General features: G+C 42.3%; 1 protein-coding gene across 2 annotated transcripts in view; it reads right to left on the reverse strand.

Moving 5' to 3' along the window:
* The window catches only part of kiaa1328.L (KIAA1328 L homeolog), a 101,933-nt gene that overhangs the window by 68,911 nt on the left and 9,815 nt on the right, over window positions 1–23,207 (reverse strand). For both annotated transcript variants that reach the window (XM_041570309.1, XM_041570305.1), the window contains exon 5: window positions 17,207–17,322. In XM_041570309.1, coding sequence (XP_041426243.1) covers window positions 17,207–17,322 — 116 coding nt within the window. The remainder of the gene's footprint in view (window positions 1–17,206; window positions 17,323–23,207) is intronic.

The following is a 23,207-nucleotide window of genomic DNA, read 5'->3' on the forward strand; positions in this document are numbered from 1 at the left end:
TTCTTCTGCCCAAGGGCTCAATGTTCTTCTGCCCAAAGGCTCAATGTTCTACTTCAAGCCCACCTAGCTGGACTAATCTGTGGTCAGGACTACCCCTAAGCCCCCCCCCCCCCAAGTTATGGCAGTAAAGATGTCTTCATTACCAATCTTACCCTAATTAACCTTCTAGCTGGGCTTTTTAGGGGTATGTTGGATTTAACAGGAATTTTGGTGGAACATCCACTGCAGCTTCCAAGCCCTTATCACTTTAGGTTTTGAAGATATTTTTTTAGTTCAAGCCCACAATTGCGGTCAAACACTCAGTCAAACCCCCCCCCCCTCACCCCTTACATGGTTACAGATGTATGAATAAGAGACTGGAATATGAATAGGAGAGGCCTGAATAGAAAGATAAGTAATAAAAAGTAGCAATAACAATACCTTTGTAGCCTTACAGAGCATTTGTTTTTTTAGATGGGGGTCAGTGACCCCCATTTGAAAATTGGGAAGAATCAAAAGAAGAGGGCAAATAATTCAAAAACTAGAAGAAAGAAAAAATGAAGGCCAATTCAAAAGTTGCTTAGAATTAGCCATTCTATAACATACTAAAAGTTATGTGAACCTTCCCTTTAAGATTCCAGCACAAAGGGAGCAATGGTACATACCTGTTCCACTTAAACCGACCATTCCCTTACATTTCCACTAACTTGTTAGAACTGAATCCCGAGGACTAACGAACCAATCGCTACAGAATTGCTGAAAATTCCCCCAACCAATCGGGGGTAGAGCTGAACTCCCTTGAAGACTCTCTGACCAATCACTACATCGTTACTGTACTCCCCTGAATGTTCACTGTCCAATCACCAAACACTTTCACTGCAGTAGAATTTACTTTTATACATTCAGCTCTGAATTGGGAATGGAAACAATAAAAAGGGAGACCGACTCTTTAACCAGTAGGCCAATGCAATAAAAACCAATTATTACTAGGGACAGGCAATCATTGGCACATCTAATGATGTTGAACTACAATTTCTAGCATTACTCTCAGTAGCCTTCTGAAGTAGGAGTCTTGCAGAGTCTTATATATTGAATAAAGCACCCCCTATTGTAAAATATAAGGATATTATAAGTTACCGAGGAGTTTCATGACCATATAAAAGTACAAGGCCGGGGAGCTACTGGGGCATCTTTGGAGACACAGATCTTTACTGCTAAAGGGCTGTGGTTGCCTTGGGCTGGTACAGAACATCATGTACAACATTTCTAGCTACTTCTTTAGTTTAACTTTGCTTGTCCATTAAGGCAGGTCTTTGAAGTCCTTCCAGGAGAGGACTGCACCAATTCCAATACCTCACCCATTGGAGGGTTCTAACATGCCAAATAAATATGTGGCCAGATATTATTCCCTTATTGGCCCCAGGCAGGAGCCAATAAGCTGCCAAGCCAGTCTGGGGGGGCGGAATTGCAGCTTTTATCAGCCAATGGACTACTGGGCAATACCATTGGCCATATACAAACAGTGTTTGGTAGACTTGGAAGTATAACGGCCATTCAAGCACACGTGAATGGATGAGTATTACCCTTACTGATCAGCACTACTGCACAAAGTGTTGCTATGAATCTATGGTTACACAATGATGGATGTGCTGAAGCTACGGCAACAATTACTCACTAAACTCTGATGGCATTCTGCTATTTTGTATTAAGGAGAGGCATTAAAGGTAAGTCCATTTCACAATAAAGTGTAACCCCATCAGTCTATCTCCCGAAATACTGTAGCGCAGGGAAGAAGTGCTAGCTCTTTGGTGCTACCCATACCCAGAGTGCCTGGCTTGGTATTGGATCTCTGCTCCAGGAACACTAGGCATTTACTATCAGAATGAGCGTGTGCTTCAGTATTAATGGCACTGCCGGAGAAAACCCATAGGATCAGCATATTTCTGCTTGAACGCGGTTCTGTAACAGGGAATGTGACGCTAATCAGGAATGACAAACTTAAAGGAGAAGGAAAGCTAATAGATTATAGATGCAAATAGATTAGCCACAATAGTACAAGCTATAACACTTTATTTATTCTGCAGAATGCTTTACCATACCTGAGTAAACAGCTCTAGAGGTTCTCTGTCTGTTTAGGATAGCAGCTGCCATATTAGCTTGGTGTGACATCCCTTCCTGCCTGAGTGTCTTTCTGCTCATTCATAGCTCTGGGCTCAGATTACATCAGGAAGGGGAGGGGGAGAGGAGCAAACTGAGCATGCTCAAGCCCAAGCACTGGAGGTTTAAGCTGAAAACAGTTAGTCTGATACAGAAGCCCATGAGTACACAATAGAAGGAAAGAAATGTGATGTTTCTTTTGACAGAGGACTAAGAGCAGCATTACTTTGAGGGATTACTGGTGTATTTATATAGACCTTTCTGATAAGGCTTACTTAATTGTAGTTTTTCCTTCTCCTTTTAATGGATAACATTCCTGCAGCACAAGGGTTAAACACCACTCACACAGTAGAACTCTTCATCTGGAAGCCCTGGGCTATCTGGAGGCCCAGTATCATGTGATACAACAATAATAGACGTCACAATAAGGGATAACTGGCCAAACTTGGGGAGCATTAGAATTCCAATATTAAGTCTATAGGTCATAGGAAAAGGTGCAGATGCCATTAGGGAATCCCACTAGCCACATCCCAGCAAGAGACTGGTACAACTGGTTTCAGCTCCTGAACTACAAACTGGCAGTTTTCAATAAGCTCCGCTCTTCTAGATGAGTCTCTGAATCCCAATCCCTTTGTTCCACGTGCTGGCCCAAATCCGACTGACCTGAGCCTTCAGATCAATGACTGGATAAAGCAATGGGCTGCAGAATGGGCACATTAATTATGGATGCACCCTGCTTTTTAGGGTTCAGCCGGATCCCCGAATCCAGGGGTACAGAACCGAATCCAAACCCTTTTTCTGCTATGGTAAAGCTGGTGCCCGGGGTGGAAATACTGATTTTTTTATTTATATAGGGTTCCAATTCGGTTCGGCCCGGCTGTTGGATTCGTTATTAGTGTTAGTTATTAGTACGGGGGTCACCGTGGGTAAATGGCACAGAATATTTTACATGACATCAAAACCGAAGGATTAAACATGAAAAAGAAGCTTGAACGTGAAGTCATGGGGTCTGTACAGGAGTCGCATGAAACGAGTCGGCTCAGAAGCTGGCGCTTTGAGGGGAGAGCTTATACAGGCTGCGGTGTAGCTTCAGATGATTCTCTGGCAGACATGAAAGCTTTCAGCAGCTTCTCTACGACTCCTGCCCCACTCGCCCGCTCCTTCCTCGGATACGAAAGAGGCTTCAAAAACGAGACAACTTCATAGGCACAAAAGTCTGCACCCTCACATGAATATGCCCCATACTGATCTTTTATATTGCGCTTTCCCTTTAACCTCTTCTACAACATCATGGGTGCACCCCAAAAACACTTGGGCTCCCCGATTCCCTGAACAGGTTCCTAACAAGGTGCCGATGGCTCTCCTGTAACGCAGGTCTTACTTCTATGATGGGATGATCTCTCCCGATAAGGACCATAAATAAGGAAATGCTGCCCCCTGCTGGACACGTGCCAGTAACACAGGCTTCATTTCAATATGGATAAAGGGGATATAAAATATACAAAAATCCTAAAGAAAGAAAATGTCGTTCTAAAGCAGCTTCTCAATAAACATTCATTACTCAATTCAAAGTTATAAGCCAATATTAGCAAATAATAATATAAGCATTATTGGCCCTAGTGTTTCTAATCTTGGGAACAATGTCGCAGATGCCTATTGGTTAAAAGCAGGATCATTTTTGCTACATTTTTTCAATGTTTTCCAGCAGTGCAGAAAACAGAAATAAAAAAAATACAGTCTTTCCAATAACATATCTGTTGTGTGTATACAGATATGGCACAGATTAACCAGAATGCTCTGGTTCGGACGTTTTCCGGATAATGGATCTTTCCGTAATTTGCAACTTCAGATCTTAACATTGCTAAAAAAAATATTATTAAACATTAATTAAAGGGGTTGTTCACCGTTAAATTAACTGTTAGTATGACGTAGAGAGGGATATTCTGCGACAATTTGCAATTGGTTTTCATTTTTTATTATTTGTGGTTTTTAAATTATTTAGCTTTTTATTCAGCAGCTCTCCAGTTTGCAATTTCAGCCATCTGGTTGCTAGGGTCCAGATTCCCCTAGCAACCATGCATTGATTTGAATAAGAGACTGGAATATGAACAGGAGAGGCCTGAATAGAAAGATGAGGAATAAAAAAATAATACATTTGTAGCCTGTTTTTAGATGGGGTCAGTGACCCCCATTTGAAAGCTGGAAAGAGAAGAAGAAAGCAATTATCGCTACGGTTTTATTATTACACAGAAAAAGGAAATTGTTTTTTTTTTAAAATTTTTAATAAAATGCAATGTATTCTATGGGCGGCGACTTTCCTATTATTCGGAGTAGGGATGCACCGAATCCGGGATTCGCCCAGGATTCAGCCGAATCCTTCTGCCTGGCCATACTGAATCCTAATTTGCATATGCAAATTAAGATTTGGATTCGATTCGGTATTCGGCCAAATCTTTCGCAAAGTATCCGGAGGTTCGGTCGAATCAAAAATAGTGGATTCGGTGCATCCCTAATTGAGCTTTCTGTATAACAGGTTTCTGGATAAAGGATCGTATACGAGTACATGTATGGGACCTACCTATGCTCGAGACCTAGGGTTTTCCAGATAACGGGTCTTTCCATAATTTAGATCTTCATACTTTAAATCTACTAGAAAATCATGTTCACATTAAATAAACCCAATAGGCTGGTTTTGCTCCCAATAAGGATTAATTATATCTTAGTTGGGATCAAGTACAAGCGACTGTTTTATTATTACACAGAAAAAGGAAATCCGTTTTAAAAATTTGGATTATTTGATTATAATGAAGTCTATGGGAGACGGCCTTTCTGTAATTTGGAACTTTCTGGATAATGGGTTTCCAGATAACGGAATCCCATACCTGTATTAGAAATTGGTTTAAACTGACATTTTCTTTCCCTAGATAAAATCCTATGTTTGGGTTTACATCCCCTTTATGTTCTGCAGAGACTTGAGGCTTGAAAAGTCCAACTAAGTTTAAAGTGGATTTTCCCTGCAGTTTTCAACCACTGATACCCGAACTGGGGCCCCTATTATATTACAGCCGGACGCCAGAGTAGATCTAAAGCCCTTACTAGTTTTGCCATTATCTGGTGATTCCTGCTGAGTTGTGCTGACATAGTTAAATGCCATTCCTCTGGTATAGGCTATGAAAAGCAACGTTTAGTGTATTAAAAAGTAGAAAAAAACTTTATTGAAACAATCATCTCGAGCCTTACGCGTTTCGTGTCCCTAAGACAAATAATCATAGGCTATGTGGAAAAAAAAAAGCTATTTGTATCAAAGCAATGATTGGTGTATTCCAACACAAAACGTTGGTTTAAAAAGTAGAAAAGAAATCTTTAAACAATCATCTCGAGCCTTACGCGTTTCGTGTCCCTAAGACACCTGGGGGTAAATGTATCAAAGAGTGAAGTTCCGCCACTAGAGTGAAATTCCGCAGCTCACAATTCATTTCTATGGGATTTTGAAAGGCGTATTTATCAATAGGTGAAAGTGAAAGTTCACCCTTTGATAAATACGCCTTTAAAAATCCCATAGAAATGAATGGGGAGCGGCAGAATTTCACTCTAGTGGCGGAACTTCACTATTAACTTCACTCTTTGATAAATATACCCCTTAATCATTGGCTATGGAAAAAAAAAAGCTATTTGTGCCAAAGCAATGTTTGGTGTATTCCAACACAAAACGTTGGTTTAAAAAGTAGAAAAAAAATCTTTATTGAAACAATCGAGCCTTACGCGTTTCGTGTTACCAAGACACAATCATAGGCTATGGGGGAAAAAAAAGCTATTTGTGCCAAAGCAATGTTTGCTGTATTCCAACACAAAATGGTTTAAAAAGTAGAAAAAAACCTTTATTGAAACAATCATCTCGAGCCTTATGCGTTTTGTGTCCCTAAGACACAATCAAAGGCTATGGAAAGAAGAAAAAAAAAAGCTATTTGTGCCAAAGCAATGATTGGTGTATTCCAACACAAAACGTTGGTTTAAAAAGTAGAAAAAACAATCTTTAAACAATCATTATCGAGCCATGACTATGATTGGCTATGATTAAGTGTCTTAGGGACACAAAACGCGTAAGGCTCGAGATAATTGTTTAAATAAAGTTTTTTTTCTACTTTTAAAACCAACGTTTTTTGGTCTGGTCTACAAGTGACTTCCTAGAGTGCCCTAAAGCTTTCCTTCATTCTATACAGATTGTCAGCTCCTCTGAGCCGAGCAACTGGGCCACTATTCTACTTTGGAGAGTTATTTTACTATAAGTGGATGTTCTTATGCTTATATATATTAGGGATGCACCGAATCCAGGATTCGGTTCGGGATTCGGCCAGGATTCTGGCTTTTTCAGCAGGATTCGAATTCGGCCGAATCCTTCTGCCCAGCCGAACTGAATCCTAATTTGCATATGCAAATTAGGAATGGGGAGGGAAATCAGGAGACTTTTTGTCACAAAACAAGGAAGTAAAAAATGTTTTCCCCTTCCCACCCCTAGTTTGCATATGCAAATTAGGGTTGGGATTCAGTTTGGTATTCGGCCGAATCCTTTGTGAAGGATTCGGGGGTTCGGTCGAATCCAAAATAGTGGATTCGGTGCATCCCTAATATATATATATATATATATATATATATATATATATATATATATATATATATATATATATATATATATATATATATATATATATATAAAATCAAATATACCAGACCCCTCCCTTGGCCCACTAGCCTCCTGTGGCTTTTATAAGGCAACTATAAATTGGTAATAATGCTGTGGGGACGAATATTTTTTGGCCGGCTATGCTGAGTGCCAATGTATTGTTATTGCTACTTTTTATTACTCCTCTTTCTATCCATATTCCAAGTCTCTTATTTAAATCAATGCATGGTTGCTAGGGGAATTTGGACCCTAGCAACCAGATGGCTGAAATTGCAAACTGTAGAGCTGCTAAATAAGTCCAAAACCACAAATAATAAAAAATGAAAACCAAGTCCAAATCGTCACAGAATATCCCTCTCGACATCTTACTAACAGTTAATTTCAAGGTGAACAACCCCTTTAAAGGAACAGTTCCGTGTAAAAATAAAAACTGGGTAAATAAAATAAAAAATGTTTCTAATATAGTTAGTTAGGCAAAAATGTAATGTATAAAGGCTGGAGTGACTGGATGTGTAACATAATAGCCAGAACACTACTTCCTGCTTTTCAGCTCTCTAACTCTGAGTTAGTCAGTGACTATAAGGGGGGCCACATGGGACATAACTGGTCAGTGAGTTTGTAATTGATCCTCAGCATTCAGCTCAGATTCAGAAGCAACAGATATGACCCATGTGCCCCCCCCCTCAAGTCTCTGATTGGTTACTGCCTGGTAACCAATCAGTGGAAAGCAAGAGAGCTGAAAAGCAGGAAGTAGTGTTCTGGCTATTATGTTACACATCCAGTCACTCCAGCCTTTATACATTACATTTTTGCCTAACTGACTATATTAGATACAAGTTTTATTTTACACAGACAATCTATTTACCAGTTTTATTTGTTCACTGAGCTGTTCCTTTCATTTCTAGGGCTAAATCCTGCTGTATCTGTGGCACAGGGACTGTGTATCACAAGCAGAGAGACCAAACCGGGCAGAATTCGGGGCTGATCCAAGTTGTTGTTTGCGCGGGGGGCACCAGAGCTCGGGCAGAGTAAGAAGGAATTCCCGTGACATTCGCAGTGTGTGCCGTCTCTCCAAGGAAAGAAAGTCATGACACAATTAAAAGTGTGTACAATGTGGAGACAATATGTCTGTGCGCTTCTCTCGACGCTCCCAATCTTCATGTGACAAATGAGCAGTTATGGAGGATCATGAGCATGTTGAGCCCATAGATACAATGTATTAGCAGCTGCTGCGCTGTTCCGAGGAGGATGGAATATCCCATGGGCCAAATTGTATGGCATCTAGTGAAACTCTCCAAACATATTGCTTTCCTTCCCATCTCACTGTCTCATCTAAATGACAGGCAGCAACATCTGGAAGTGCAACAACATGTCAGCCCCAGCAGATAGGCAGTCTCATAGAGCGCTACCACTCTCACTTATCTCTCCCCACAAGCACTCACATACAGGCTGTCTCACCCAGAACAGTAAGAAGCTGAATCCAACATATTCTCCAAGGATCCAGAGAGTGAGGGGTCACTTCCCCTTTAAATGGGTGCAATAATGTTCTAGTAGGCAGCAGTCCTGCCCTGCTTTATGGCAGCTGAGATTCTAGCTATCTGTATAACAGAACATTCTGTCCCAGTGGCTGCACAGATCCTATCTGATCCCCATTGTAAGCAGCAGTCCTGTCCTGCTTTATGGCAGCTGAGATTCTAGCTATCTGTATAACAGAGCATTCTGTCCCAGTGGCTGCACAGATCCTATCTGATCCCCATTGTAAGCAGCAGTCCTGTCCTGCTTTATGGCAGCTGAGATTCTAGCTATCTGTATAACAGAACATTCTGTCCCAGTGGCTGCACAGATCTACTAGAAAATCACATAAATATTAAATAAACCCAATAGGCTGGTTTTGCCTCCAATAAGGATTAATTATATCTTAGTTGGGATCAAGTACAAGCGACTGTTTTATTATTACACAGAAAAAGGAAATCCGTTTTAAACATTTGGATTATTTGGATAAAATGGAGTCTATGGGCGACGGCCTTCACGTAATTCAGAGCTTTCTTGAGAACGTATACCATACCTATACAGGATTTCAAAACTTTAAGTGAATTAATAAACTGATGGGTTAATAAATATTTCTTATCAAAACAGTATATATATATATATATATATATATATATATATATATATATATATATATATATATATATATATATATATATTACATTTAGGAGTAGAGAACATTAAGATTGAGAGAGGGAAGTGGAAATCACAGTTATCAGTTACATGTATTGTGGCTAAACCAGGGGTCCCCAAACTAAGGCCTGCGGCCGGATACGGCCCTCCAAGGTTATTTGCCGGCCCCCGTTGTGGCCGTGTCCAGTGTCATTAGCGTCAGCTGGGGGGACGCGGTGACATGATGCACTGGTTTCAGAGTGGGACCAGCACAAATCTTTAAAATTGCATTCTGAGCTGCGATCTTCAAAAAAGCCCAATCCTCACTCTGAGCCACTTGCAATGGGAGGTTGTGTGTCCGAGCCCGCGTGTCTGTCCGCGCCCGCGTGTCTGTCCGCGCCCCCGTGTCTGTCCGCGCCCCCGTGTCTGTCCGCGCCCGCGTGTCTGTCCGCGCCCCCGTGTCTGTCCGCGCCCGCGTGTCTGTCCGCGCCCGCGTGTCTGTCCGCGCCCGCGTGTCTGTCCGCGCCCGCGTGTCTGTCCGAGCCCGCGTGTCTGTCCGAGCCCGCGTGTCTGTCCGAGCCCGCGTGTCTGTCCGAGCCCGCGTGTCTGTCCGAGCCCGCGTGTCTGTCCGAGCCCGCGTGTCTGTCCGAGCCCGCCTGCCTGATAAATAATGCCCTAATTCCCCAGTGACTCCAGTGAAGCAGTGTGTGTCCAGGGCTGAGTTGCGTCAGCTCAGAGGGTTAGAGGCTGCAACATGAGGAGCAACGGGGCTTTAAATCTCACATTTTTCATCTCTTTTTTTCTATAGTTCTGGCTCTCCAGTTGATTTTAATTACAATTACCCCCAGCATCTCAACAACAGTCAAAGTCTGCTGAGGTTGCTGGGAGTTGCACTGCAATATTAGTCAACTCTTGAAAAATCCATGAGGCCCGAAAAGTCTGAAAATATCAAGAGGAGACGAGGCTGTGGCCCCACCAGCAATAAAGTAACATTCCCGGCCCAGTCTCATTACTGGAGAAGGCGCAATTTGGCGCACAGGGTTAAATCTGTGCCAAGTAAAGGAATAAAGGTCCCCATAAATTCAAAGATTTTTCTTTGGTGAACGACCGATTTCAGTGCAATCCGACCAATCTGTCAAATTATCGTCAAGTTAGTGGGAATAGAACGATCGTACATCTTACGATTTTTCGTCCTACATGTCAGAAAATTGATCGGCCAGGTTAAAAAAAAATGTTATCGGTCCCAGTGCAATTTATCTATATCTGCGGGGCCAAGAGGCAGCTCCCCTCAGTATTCCTGGCAATATCGCCTGAAATGGTCTATTTAGTTGATGGACAAATCGTACATTTAAACAATCGTTTCAAGATAATCTTGGTCTCACGATAAAGAAAAGATCTTTTAAATATCTTTACATCTATGGCCAGCTTAAGAAGCCATAGAATCCACAGAATAGTTACATAGTTATTTACATAGTTACATAGTTATTTACATAGTTACATAGTTAAATCGGGTTGAAAAAGACAAAGTCCATCAAGTCCAACCCCTCCAAATGAAAACCCAGCCCCATACACACACCCCTCCCTACTGTCACATAAATTCTATATACCCATATCTATACTAACTATAGAGTTTAGTATCACAATAGCCTTTGTATTATGTCTGTCCAAGAAATCATCCAAGTCCCTCTTATAGTCATTAACTGAATCATCACCCGGCAGTGCATTCCCCAACCTCACTGTCCTCACTGTGATGAACCCCCTACTCTGTTCCTTTAAATGAAACTTCTTTTCCTCTAGTCTGAAGGGGAGGCCTCTGGTACGTGATTCTCTTTATGGGTAAAAAGGTCCCCTGCTATTTGTCTATAATGTCCTCTAATCTACTTGTAAAGTCTAATCATGTCCCCTCACAAGCGCCTTTTTTCCAGAGAAAACAACCCCAACCTTGTCAGTCTCCCCTCATAATTTAAGTCTTCCCTCCCTCTAACCAGTTTAGTTGCACTTAGTCTCTGCACTCTCTCCAGCTCATTTATATCCCTCTTAAGGACTGGAGTCCAAAACTGCCCCCATACTCCAGATGAGGCCTCACCAGGGACCTATAAAGAGACACAATTAGGTTTCATCCCTTGAGTTAATGCCCTTTTTTATACAAGAACTTTATTTGCTTTAGTAGCCACAGAATGACACTGCCCAGAATTAGACAACTTGTTATCTACAAAGACCCCAAGATCCTTCTCATTTAAGGAAACTCCCAACACACCGCCATTTAGTGTATAACTTGCATTTATATTATTTTTGCCAAAGTGCATAACCTGCATTTATCAACATTGAACCTCATTTTCCAGTTTGCTGCCCAGTTTTCCAGTTTAGACAAATCACTGTGCAAAGTGGCAGCATCCTGCATGGAACCTATAGTTCTGCACAATTTAGTCTCATCTGCACAAATAGAAACAGTACTTTCAATGGCCACCTCCAGGTCATTAATAAACAAGTTGAAAAGCAAGGGACCTAGTACAGAGCCCTGCGCTACTCCACTAACAACACTGGTCCAATTAGAAAATGTTCCATTTACCACCACTCTTTGTAGTCTATCTTTTAGCCAGTTCTCTATCCAGGTACAAATACTATGTTCCAGGCCAACATTCCTTCATTTAACCAGTAACCTTTTGTGTGGCACTGTATCAAATGCTTTAGCAAAGTCTAAGTAAATCACATCCACTGCCATCCCAGAATCAAGGTCTCTACTTACCTTCTCATAAAAAGAAATTAAGTTAGTCTGGCAAGATCTATTACGCATAAAACCATGCTGGCACAAACTCATAGTATTATGAGTATCTTTTCCTTTATTAACCCTTCGAAAAGCTTTCCTACCACCGACGTCAGACTAACCGGCCTATAGTTTTGAGCCGGAGAACGGGATCCCTTTTTGAATAGCAGCACCACATTAGCAATTCACCATCTCTCAGAACCATGCCAAACCTCAATGAATCCAGCAAATACACTATGTGCCTTACATGTGATTATGTTCCATGGCACTGGAAGCTTGGCCTATTTTACCGCTCTTCGCAGCAACATCCTAAACGGGAGTGTTTGAAATGCAGTGCAGCCAGCAGCCTACAGGAGAGGGCAGTGCAAATGCCGCTGACACACTGGGGGTTAATGTTTTAAAACAGTCCAATTACCATACCGCTTGTATTTATATATTACTTATTAGGGATGCACCAAATCCACTATATGGGATTTAGCCAAGTTCCGGATCTTTCATGAAGCATTCAGATGAATCCAAAACCAAATGCAAATAGATAGATATATCTGTGCATGTATTGCCGATCGTACGATTTTCAGTGGGAGACTGTCACAAGCTTTGGTCGGACATAACTTTCATACGATTGCCGTCAGGGGCAGAACATCAACTGATCGGTTCTTTTACTACTTGCCAGACCATTGGACCAGTGTTGTTAGTGGAGTACCGCAGGGCTCTGTACTAGGTCCCTTGCTTTTCAACTTGTTTATTAATGACCTGGAGGTGGCCATTGAAAGTACTGTTTCTATTTTTGCAGATGAGACTAAATTGTGCAGAACTATAGGTTCCATGCAGGATGCTGCCACTTTGCACAGTGATTTGTCTAAGTTGGGAAACTGGGCAGCAAACTGGAAAATGAGGTTCAATGTTGATAAATGCAGGTTATGCACTTTGGCAAAAATAATATAAATGCAAGTTATACACTAAATGGCAGTGTGTTGGGAGTTTCCTTAAATGAGAAGGATCTAGGGGTCTTTGTAGATAACAAGTTGTCTAATTCTGGGCAGTGTCATTCTGTGGCTACTAAAGCAAATAAAGTTCTGTCTTGTATAAAAAAGGGCATTAACTCAAGGGATGAAACATAATTCTGTCTCTTTATAGGTCCCTGGTGAGGCCTCATCTGGAGTATGGGGGCAGTTTTGGACTCCAGTCCTTAAGAGGGATATAAATGAGCTGGAGAGAGTGCAGAGACTAAGTGCAACTAAACTGGTTAGAGGGAGGGAAGACTTAAATTATGAGGGGAGACTGACAAGGTTGGGGTTGTTTTCTCTGGAAAAAAGGCGCTTGTGAGGGGACATGATTAGACTTTACAAGTACATTAGAGGACATTATAGACAAATAGTAGGGGACCTTTTTACCCATAAAGAGAATCACGTACCAGAGGCCTCCCCTTCAGACTAGAGGAAAAGAACTTTCATTTAAAGGAACAGAGTAGAGGGTTCATCACAGTCAGGACAGTGAGGTTGGGGAATGCACTGCCGGGTGATGTTGTGATGCTGATTCAGTTAATGACTATAAGAGGGACTTGGATGATTTCTTGGACAGACATAATACAAAGGCTATTGTGATACTAAACTCTATAGTTAGTATAGATATGGGTATATAGAATTTATGTGACAGTAGGGAGGGGTGTGTGTATGGGGCTGGGTTTTCATTTGGAGGGGTTGAACTTGATGGACTTTGTCTTTTTTCAACCCTGTATAACTGTGTAACTATGTACTTTATTTGATCTGAATGGTAAGACTTTGATCTGAATGGTTAGTGGCAGGTCGGGAGATGGGGAAGTCTGATGGTACGATGATTCATACGATCGGCTCTTTGCATCTATGGCCAGCTTAAAGGCACCACACAAACAGATTTAAGCTGCAGATTTGAGTCCTTTAGACCAAGAAAGCAGCTTATCTGTCCCTGTATGGGGCCCTCCAGCTGGGCAACCCGACCAATATTTGCCAAAAAAATCAGATGTTTTTGTTTACTAGTTCACAATTCAGCAGGAACAGCGCCCAAGTTTGCTCAGTCTGTACAGAGAGATCCCATAAAACTATGGCAGCATAGGTATTCCCTGTACTAAGCACAATTCAGCAGGAACAGTCCCTAAGTTTGTTCATAGTCTGTACAGAGAGATCCCATAAAACTATGGCAGCATAGGTATTCCCTGTACTAAGCACAATTCAGCAGGAACAGTCCCCTAAGTTAGTTCACATTTAAACATGCAAAATAGAGTGTGAATACAGAAACATCTTTAGTGTACCATCCAGAATGTGTAAATCCAAAAATGATCAAGTGTCCCTGATATTTAATTTTGCCATACGGATCAGTATGGCACCTCCCGCTCCTCTTGACACACAAATGCAGATAAAAATGGCTGACAGTGCTATAATATATTAACAGAGAGGACCCCCACTGCCAGACCTGTATGAGACGCAGGAGATGTGCTTGAAGCTGGGACTCCTTTATTGTAACGTGGGGGGAGTTGGGTTTATTGAGGCGCCGGCATCTGTCCTGCTGATGAGATTCAGACGATGAGATTCAGATGATGAGATTCAGATTAGCATAAAACTTAATGATGTCAAATAAGTGCAAGTGAAATAGGGAGTGTGCCGGGCACTCGATCCCCGAGTCTGACAGCCGCTCCAGCGCTCAGCAATGCAAACCAACCCATTATGTCCAATAATTATATGAAAATATGACGAGTTCAGCATGTTTCCCGGCCCCGATGGCGGCTAATGGGATGCGCGCTTATGTAAATAACGACTATTAAGGCTAATGCAGAGAAAAAACACAGAGGAAAAAAAAACCCTGTTAGTAAATTTATAGTAAACCGGCTGATTTACGAGGCTTTTAACGGCAGCGGTGCGTGCTTATTAGAAAGGCGTGTGTTTCCTGCGTTTAAACCTCATTACGAGTCACAAAAACGCCATCAGTTATCATAAAAATGCGGCAAACTTAGAGGGAAGATGAAGAAATACACACATTTATGTAAGGGGAATAATATTAAATATTAGAGTGCAGCAGGTCTGTTAGGAACAAACCTGCAAGTCTGACATTGCCTCTGGCACACACTTGCACGACTTCGGCTTCTACGTGAAACCACTGAGGCATAAAAGCATAACCCCCCCCCCCAAATTATGTCTCTGCTCAAACAGGAGAGAAATTCTGCTTTTACAATGGAAACAACGAGGGGAATGAGAAAAGCACCCAGTGGAAAGCACAGAAATGGCGTATCTCCGCTAACAGCGGGAAGAAATATTTGAGGAGTGCGAGATTCTGTAGAGTAAAAAAAAAAAAAAACAGATGAATTCCTATACACTGCTACATGGAAACGCCTGCACTTACCCTTTAGCTTGCTAGGAAAGAGAATCCGAGAAGTGAATCTAAACTATCCCAGAATATCCATTATTTTATATACACCAGTTATACAGATAGCTAGAATCTCAGCTGCCATAAAGCAGGACAGGACTGCTGCTTACAATGGGGATCAGATAGGATCTGTGCAGCCACTGGGACAGAATGTTCTGTTATACAGATACCTAGAATCTCAGCTGCCATAAAGCAGGACAGGACTGCTGCTTACAATGGGGATCAGATAGGATCTGTGCAGCCACTGGGACAGAATACTCTGTTATACAGATAGCTAGAATCTCAGCTGCCATAAAGCAGGACAGGACTGCTGCTTACAATGGGGATCAGATAGGATCTGTGCAGCCACTGGGACAGAATGGTCTGTTATACAGATAGCTAGAATCTCAGCTGCCATAAAGCAGGACAGGACTGCTGCTTACAATGGGGATCAGATAGGATCTGTGCAGCCACTGGGACAGAATGTTCTGTTATACAGATAGCTAGAATCTCAGCTGCCATAAAGCAGGACAGGACTGCTGCTTACAATGGGGATCAGATAGGATCTGTGCAGCCACTGGGACAGAATGTTCTGTTATACAGATAGCTAGAATCTCAGCTGCCATAAAGCAGGACAGGACTGCTGCTTACAATAGGGATCAGATAGGATCTGTGCAGCCACTGGGACAGAATGTTCTGTTATACAGATAGCTAGAATCTCAGCTGCCATAAAGCAGGACAGGACTGCTGCTTACAATGGGGATCAGATAGGATCTGTGCAGCCACTGGGACAGAATGGTCTGTTATACAGATAGCTAGAATCTCAGCTGCCATAAAGCAGGACAGGACTGCTGCTTACAATGGGGATCAGAAAGGATCTGTGCAGCCACTGGGACAGAATGTTCTGTTATACAGATAGCTAGAATCTCAGCTGCCATAAAGCAGGACAGGACTGCTGCTTACAATGGGGATCAGATAGGATCTGTGCAGCCACTGGGACAGAATGGTCTGTTATACAGATAGCTAGAATCTCAGCTGCCATAAAGCAGGACAGGACTGCTGCTTACAATGGGGATCAGATAAGATCTGTGCAGCCACTGGGACAGAATGTTCTGTTATACAGATAGCTAGAATCTCAGCTGCCATAAAGCAGGGCAGGACTGCTGCTTACAATGGGGATCAGATAGGATCTGTGCAGTCACTGGGATGTGACTCTGTGCATGTGTCTAGCCAATCAGAGACTCCATTCTGAGTAGCCATTTCCTATTAACACTGTCAATACATCACATTTCTATTCCCAGTCATTGGTTAATGTGCTCACTCACGCAAGGAAAATCCCATTTTATTCGCCGTCTACAAACCCAGTTCTAATGATATATAGAGAACGCCTTCCACAATTCCATAATTATCTCCAGAACTCGGAAGGGAAACAGACATATATAATAAGGATTATATTGTGGCATAAACGTTGCCCTTCTGTCCTGGCAGTGAATGAGCAGTATCCTTTCACTCTTTTCTGCACTGTTGGTTCTGTGTCTTGAAATAATGTAGCATAAATCAGCCGTGCCTGCTTCTTCATCTTCAGCTGGCTTCTGCTACATTGTTTCAAGAGTCGGAACACATTTTCAACCACAACAGTCACTAAATGAACAGGTCCTGTAGAAAACAAGAGTGCCTCAATAGGACACCAGGAGCACTGCTCAGAGCTAGAAGAAGAGGGATCAAGATGACAACAGATTTTTGATTTGAATTTACAGAGAGCTGGCAGGAGAATCTGATTAAAAGATGGCTCTATCAAGCCCCTTATGGAACCAGTTACTGTTTAAGAGGCAAAAATGGGAAATTCAAATTGACAAATGTTGATTTCATAGGAGAAAGCGTCCCGGGAACAGCTGGATGGCAGTTTCAAGCTGAAAGCAGCCAGCAGCCCATGCTGATAAGTCATCGCTCTGATTGCCTCCGAATGGAAACACATGCAGATTTATTCTCCCACATAAATTAGTACAATTATTTCTCTCTGCTTCGCCGTGCAACATAACTCTCTAAACAGAAAGAGCACAAATATGGGCTGGGTTCAAATAAAAGGATATCTTCCCTTTCAGTCCCGATGAGATTGTTCTGGTCTTCTAGTTGCCGGATCTTCTTCTCAAATGACTCCTGCTCCGTTTTTAGCCGCTCCTCTGTCACCTCTTTCTCCTCACTGACTCTGTAACCAGAAGGGCAGAATTATCAAATGGGCCGACAGACACACATTATTATTTGCCTAGGACCTGCTAACCCACTTGCCCCCTTTCTGGTTCAAGCCCCCTTGGAAGAATAAACGTTATTCTAGGATCCTCTTAGCTCATAACAAGGTTACAGATATATAGAAACATTGGGGTGTCACCCTGCTATAGTTCCAGGGGTACCCAGGGTACAAATAAACACTCACCCCAAATCTCCCCCTAACTGGCCTTCAGACTGGGCCCCCTTAGCTCATAACAAGGTTACAGATATATAGAAACATTGGGGTGTCACCCTGCTATAGTTCCAGGGGTACCCAGGGTACAAATAAGCACTCACCCCAAATCTCCCCCTAACTGACCTTCAGACTGGGCCCCCTTAGCTCATAACAAGGTTACAGATATATAGAAACATTGGGGTGTCACCCTGCTATAGTTCCAGGGGTACCAGGGTACAAATAAGCACTCACCCCAAATCTCCCCCTAACTGACCTTCAGACTGGGCCCCCTTAGCTCATAACAAGGTTACAGATATATAGAAACATTGGGGTGTCACCCTGCTATAGTTCCAGGGGTACCCAGGGTACAAATAAGCACTCACCCCAAATCTCACCCTAACTGACCTTCAGACTGGCTCCCTTAGCTCATAACAAGGTTACAGATATATAGAAACATTGGGGTGTCACCCTGCTATAGTTACAGGGGTACCCAGGACACAAAAACACTTGCCCCAAATCTCCCCCTAACTGACCTTCAGACTGGGCCCCCTTAGCTCATAACAAGGTTACAGATATATAGAAACATTGGGGTGTCACCCTGCTATAGTTCCAGGGGTACTCAGGGTACAAATAAGCACTCACCCCAAATCTCCCGCTAACTGACCTTTAGACTGGGCCCCTTAGCTCATAACAAGGTTACAGATATATAGAAACATTGGGGTGTCACCCTGCTATAGTTCCAGGGGTACCCAGGGTACAAATAAGCACTCACCCCAAATCTCCCTCTAACTGACCTTCAGACTGGGCCCCCTTAGCTCATAACAAGGTTACAGATATATAGAAATATTGGGGTAACAGTAGCACAGGTATGCAGGTGTTCTATCCTTGGGCTGGAGGGCATTTCAGATCATCAGCCAAAATATTTCCCAATTGCCAGCAGACATGTTGCTAATTTCAGTTTATTGACTGTCAGTTTGTGCTCAAGCCCTTCTCTAAAGGACAAGAGGCCATTCCAATTAGGAAGAGGTGCACTTTACTGCCTTTTAACCCTTTCCAGTCTGAGGGGCCGGGCAGCAGAGATACAGCATTGCTCGGGTTAATGTCTGGGTCTGGTTTCAGCGGAGCTCGTGGAATAGCTTCTAACACCTGGCAGAGCGCAGAAGGGCATCTGAATGCTAAATGCTTTAACAAAGCAATGATTTTTTTTATGGCGTTAGCACGTCACTTAATGGGGCATTTTATTGCTAACTAAATATTAAGCGCAGAGGTAATAGCAGAAGAGATGGGCCAGTCACACTATCTATGGGGCTTTAGATGCTCAGCCGAATAACCTCGACTAAATGGGATCATTTCAGCCTATGTATCCAACAGGAACGCACAATAACTCACAACTGTATTACCCACACAGATCCATCAAGCTCCTACCTCTCTCCACCTGTTCTGGCAATTGCACAGAGATCAATAGCCTGTTATACATATGGCATTAAAGGAGAACTAAACGCAAAAAATTAATATGGCTAAAAATATCATTTTATATAGTGAACTTATTGCACGAGGCTAAAGTTTGAGCTTGTCAATAGCAGCAATGATCCAGGACTTCAAACTTGTCACAGGGGGTCACCATCTTGGAAAGTGTCTGTGACACTCACATGCTCAGTGGGCTCTGATTGGCTGTTGAGAAGCTAAGCTTAGGGCTCGTCACTAATTATCCAGCAGAAAATGAGCTTCCCTGGCTGTAATATAAGCTGATGCTACAGGTTTGCTGATTATTCAATTCTGATGCTAATTGCACTGGTTTCTGTGCTGCCATGTAGTAATTATGTGTATTAATTACTAATCAGCCTTATATTGTGACATTTCTATTCTATGTGTACTGTATATTGTGAGTGGCTCCCTAAGCTCAGTAAGTGACAGCAGCACATAGCATGTGAATCAGTGAATCAGCAGAAAAGAAGATGGGGAGCTACTGGGGCATCTTTGGAGACACAGATCTTTACTGCTAAAGGGCTGTGGTTGCCTTGGGCTGGTACAGAAGCACAAAACACAATGTACAACATTTCTACCTACTTCTTTGGTTAGGCTTTAGTTCTCCTTTAAAAGTTTAGCCAGCCCAATATTGGGGTTTTTGAAAACTGAAATCTAGATCATCCTTTAATTTCCTGTGTATAATTCCTGTGTATAGAAAACATTTATTTTGGCTGCTGCCCAGCACTAGAGGAGAAAGATTAAGGGTAAGTCTGCAGCCTTATGCTGCCATTGGATCAATATGATTTAAATAGATACCTACAGACCTGAACCCAAAACCAGTTAAGTCGAAGAGAGAGGAAGAAATCCAGCAAGTGGCAAAAATTGCCCCAGTAGCAGCAACCTACAACATCTTTAGTTGGAACGCCAACCTGTGCTAGCTGCCCATACCCACTAAGATCCACTTACCGAACGAGCAGATCTTTACTTGACTTGGCCCGAAAAGTGGTGGAAATGAGGCTATTTCCGATCATTTGGCCCTAGGGCCAACAAACAGATGTCAGGAGACAACTTGATCAGCCTCAATACCATAGGCTTAATCTTACAATAGTGGTAGGAAAGCTTATCAAAGGGGTATTAAGGGATAAAATACTTGACTTATATAATGACACATATAATAAACTATGAGTTTGTGCCAGAATCGTTAAATTGCCTTTTAGGAGAAGGTGAGCAGAAACCTTGACTTGGGATGGCAGTGGGTGTGATCTACTTGGACTTTGATACAGTGTCACACAGAAGGTTAGTGGTTAAATTAAGGAATGATGGCCTGGAACAGAGTACTTGTACCTGGATAGAGAACTGGTTGAAGAATAGAGTGGTGGTAAATGGAACATTTTCTAATTGGACCAGTGTTGATAGTGGAGTACCGCAGGGCTCTGTACTTGCTCCTTTGCTTTTTAACTTGTTTATTAATGGAGAAGGACTTTGAAAGTTTCTATTTTTGCGGATGATCCTAAATTATGCAGCAGGATGCTGCTTCCACTACACGCTAGAAAATGAGGTTCAATGTTGATAAATGCAGGTTATGCACTTTGGCAGAAATAATATAAATGCAAGTTATACACTAAATGGCAGTGTGTTGAGAGCTTCCTTAAAGGCATACTGTCATAGAAAAAAAAATTCAAAACGCATCAGTTAATCGTGCTGCTCCAACAGAATTCTGCACTGAAATCCAGTTTCCCAGTTGCCCCCAGTCACGTGACTTGTGCTCTGATAAACTTCAGTCACACTTTACTGCAAGTTGTAGTGATATCACCCTCCTCCCCCAGCAGGCTAACAACAGAACAATGGGAAGGTAACCAGATAGCAAACTCCCCTAATAACTCAATAGTAAAATCCAGGTCCCACTGAGACACAGTTACATTGAGTAGGAGAAACAACAGCCTGCCAGAAAGCAGTTCCATCCTAAAGTGCTGGCTCTTTCTGAAAGCACATGACCAGGCAAAATGACCTGAGATGCACCTACACACCAATATTACAACTAAATACACTTGGTAGAGTGAATTATTTAGACAAATAGCAGGGGACCTTTTTACCCATAAAGAGAATCACGTACCAGAGGCCTCCCCTTCAGACTAGAGGAAAAGAAGTTTCATTTAAAGGAACAGAGTAGGGGGTTCATCACAGTGAGGACAGTGAGGTTGGGGAATGCACTGCCGGGTGATGATGTGATGCTGATTCAGTTAATGACTAAGAGTGGTTTGGCAGATTTCTTGGACAGACATAACTAGGGCTGGATTTACATAGCAGGCGCTCCTAGACCCGCTGCTGTTCATCGCCCCCCATCTCCTCCCTTCCTTTGTGCACATGGGAATTTTATTGCAATTAAAACAATATACAAAATCAATCATTACATAAAAATATCAAACAAAACTTATAGCATCAATTAATAAAGCATCAAATTATGACATTAGCCCTTAACATGTGATTTCTCAACTTCCCATGTTTTGCTACCAACTATATCACAAACATGTGCAACACCCACTCAAAAACTATAAGATTTGCTGCAAACATTTATTTATGGACTGAAGCTTTGTTATTATATTTTTTCTTGAAAGTATTCAGCCCCTAAGATCTGGCTCTTAAACTGAGCCCTTGCCCCTAAACCCACTTCTTCACTGACTTCCATTAGTTCCCCTTCATCAAGTGACTCCCATTCTAAGTCCTGAGACTGCTGCCCCTGATCTTTCTTTCTACTCTACACATGGGATTGGTGCACAAAACATTTTAAAAACTATTGTATCTCCTGCAAACCCCCAGTACAGGTATAGGACCTGTTATCGAGAATGCTCGGGACCTGGGATTTTCCAGATAACGGATTTTTTTGTTATTTGTATCTTCTTGCCTTAAGTCTACTAGAAAATCATATAAACAATACATAAACCCAATAGGCTGGTTTTGCCTCCAATAAGGATTAATTATATCTTAGTTGGGATCAAGTACAAGCTACTGTTTTATTATTACACAGAAAAAGGAAATCATTTTTAAACATTTGGATTATTTGGATAAATAAAATTGAGTCTATGGTGGTTTCTGGATAACAGCTTTCTGGATAACAGATTCCATAACAGTACTTACTAACCAATGTGGGTGTGGTTGGGTGGCATGCCGCCCCCATGCGCGTTGAGCTCTTCTCCTGCTCTCCACACCCGTCACCGTCAAATGCCAGCTGCCGACTTCCAGGTTTGTCTTTTATAGACATTGCACCTGCTCGCCCCGCCCCTTTTGTGACGTCATCGGTGGGGCAGTGCGGGTCTATAAAAGCAGCCCGGAAGTCGGATGCGGGGAGGCGCGGGCTAAGTGAGGGCGTGTTAGGGTCGGGTGTGGGTCAAGTAAATCCCAACCCGCACATCACTAGTGGGCATGTATTTAGCCACTGCGGAACAAACCTAGTCTGCAGCTTCCATTAGCCCTGGATGATCTGCTAGGGACACACTTCATTGCAATCAGCTAATTTGCTTTTAATGAGAAGCTCAGATGGGGGGGGGTGTTCATGAAATTGCAGGGGGGAAGCAATATTCGCCGCAAGCTTTATATTTCCTTTCCTCCCATTTTTGGAGAGAGCTGTGGATTTCATCAGTCGCTTCACAGGACATTGCAGAAGCTGCTGCAGCAGCAGAAAGAAGCTGCCAAACCACCGCTCTGTGACAAATGGCTCAATCCTTTCCCAAACAGTCGTCTGTCATGTTAATCATCCATCAATTGGAGAGCGGCCAGCGAATCAAAGGGAAGCCGTCGCCAAAAAATCATTTCTTATAGGTATGGGATGCGTTATCCGGAAACCAGTTATCCAGAAAGCTCCTCGCAAAGGGCCCCGTACACGTAAATACCCAAATTTCATGAAAATATGGGTGGATGGCGAATAGAATGTGATGAGATTTGTCATGTAGACAAAGACAAGAGGTCCTTTGACATGTTAAAGGCGAAAGGATAAATTAACCAAATAGGAGACACGGCCCCAAACTCACTCAGGCAAGGATTAGTATTGACAAAAATGTAAAATCAAAATTTCACTTTTAATTATATTCTTAAAAGAAATGGTTATGTATTGAGCTCAAGGTTAAAATGATTTCACTTCCAAGACCATATGTAAATAATATGGGTATATTGACCTCTTGAGTTCCCAT

This window comes from Xenopus laevis, chromosome 1L (assembly GCF_017654675.1).
Source record: "Xenopus laevis strain J_2021 chromosome 1L, Xenopus_laevis_v10.1, whole genome shotgun sequence".
In the NCBI taxonomy this organism is placed as follows: domain Eukaryota; kingdom Metazoa; phylum Chordata; class Amphibia; order Anura; family Pipidae; genus Xenopus; species Xenopus laevis.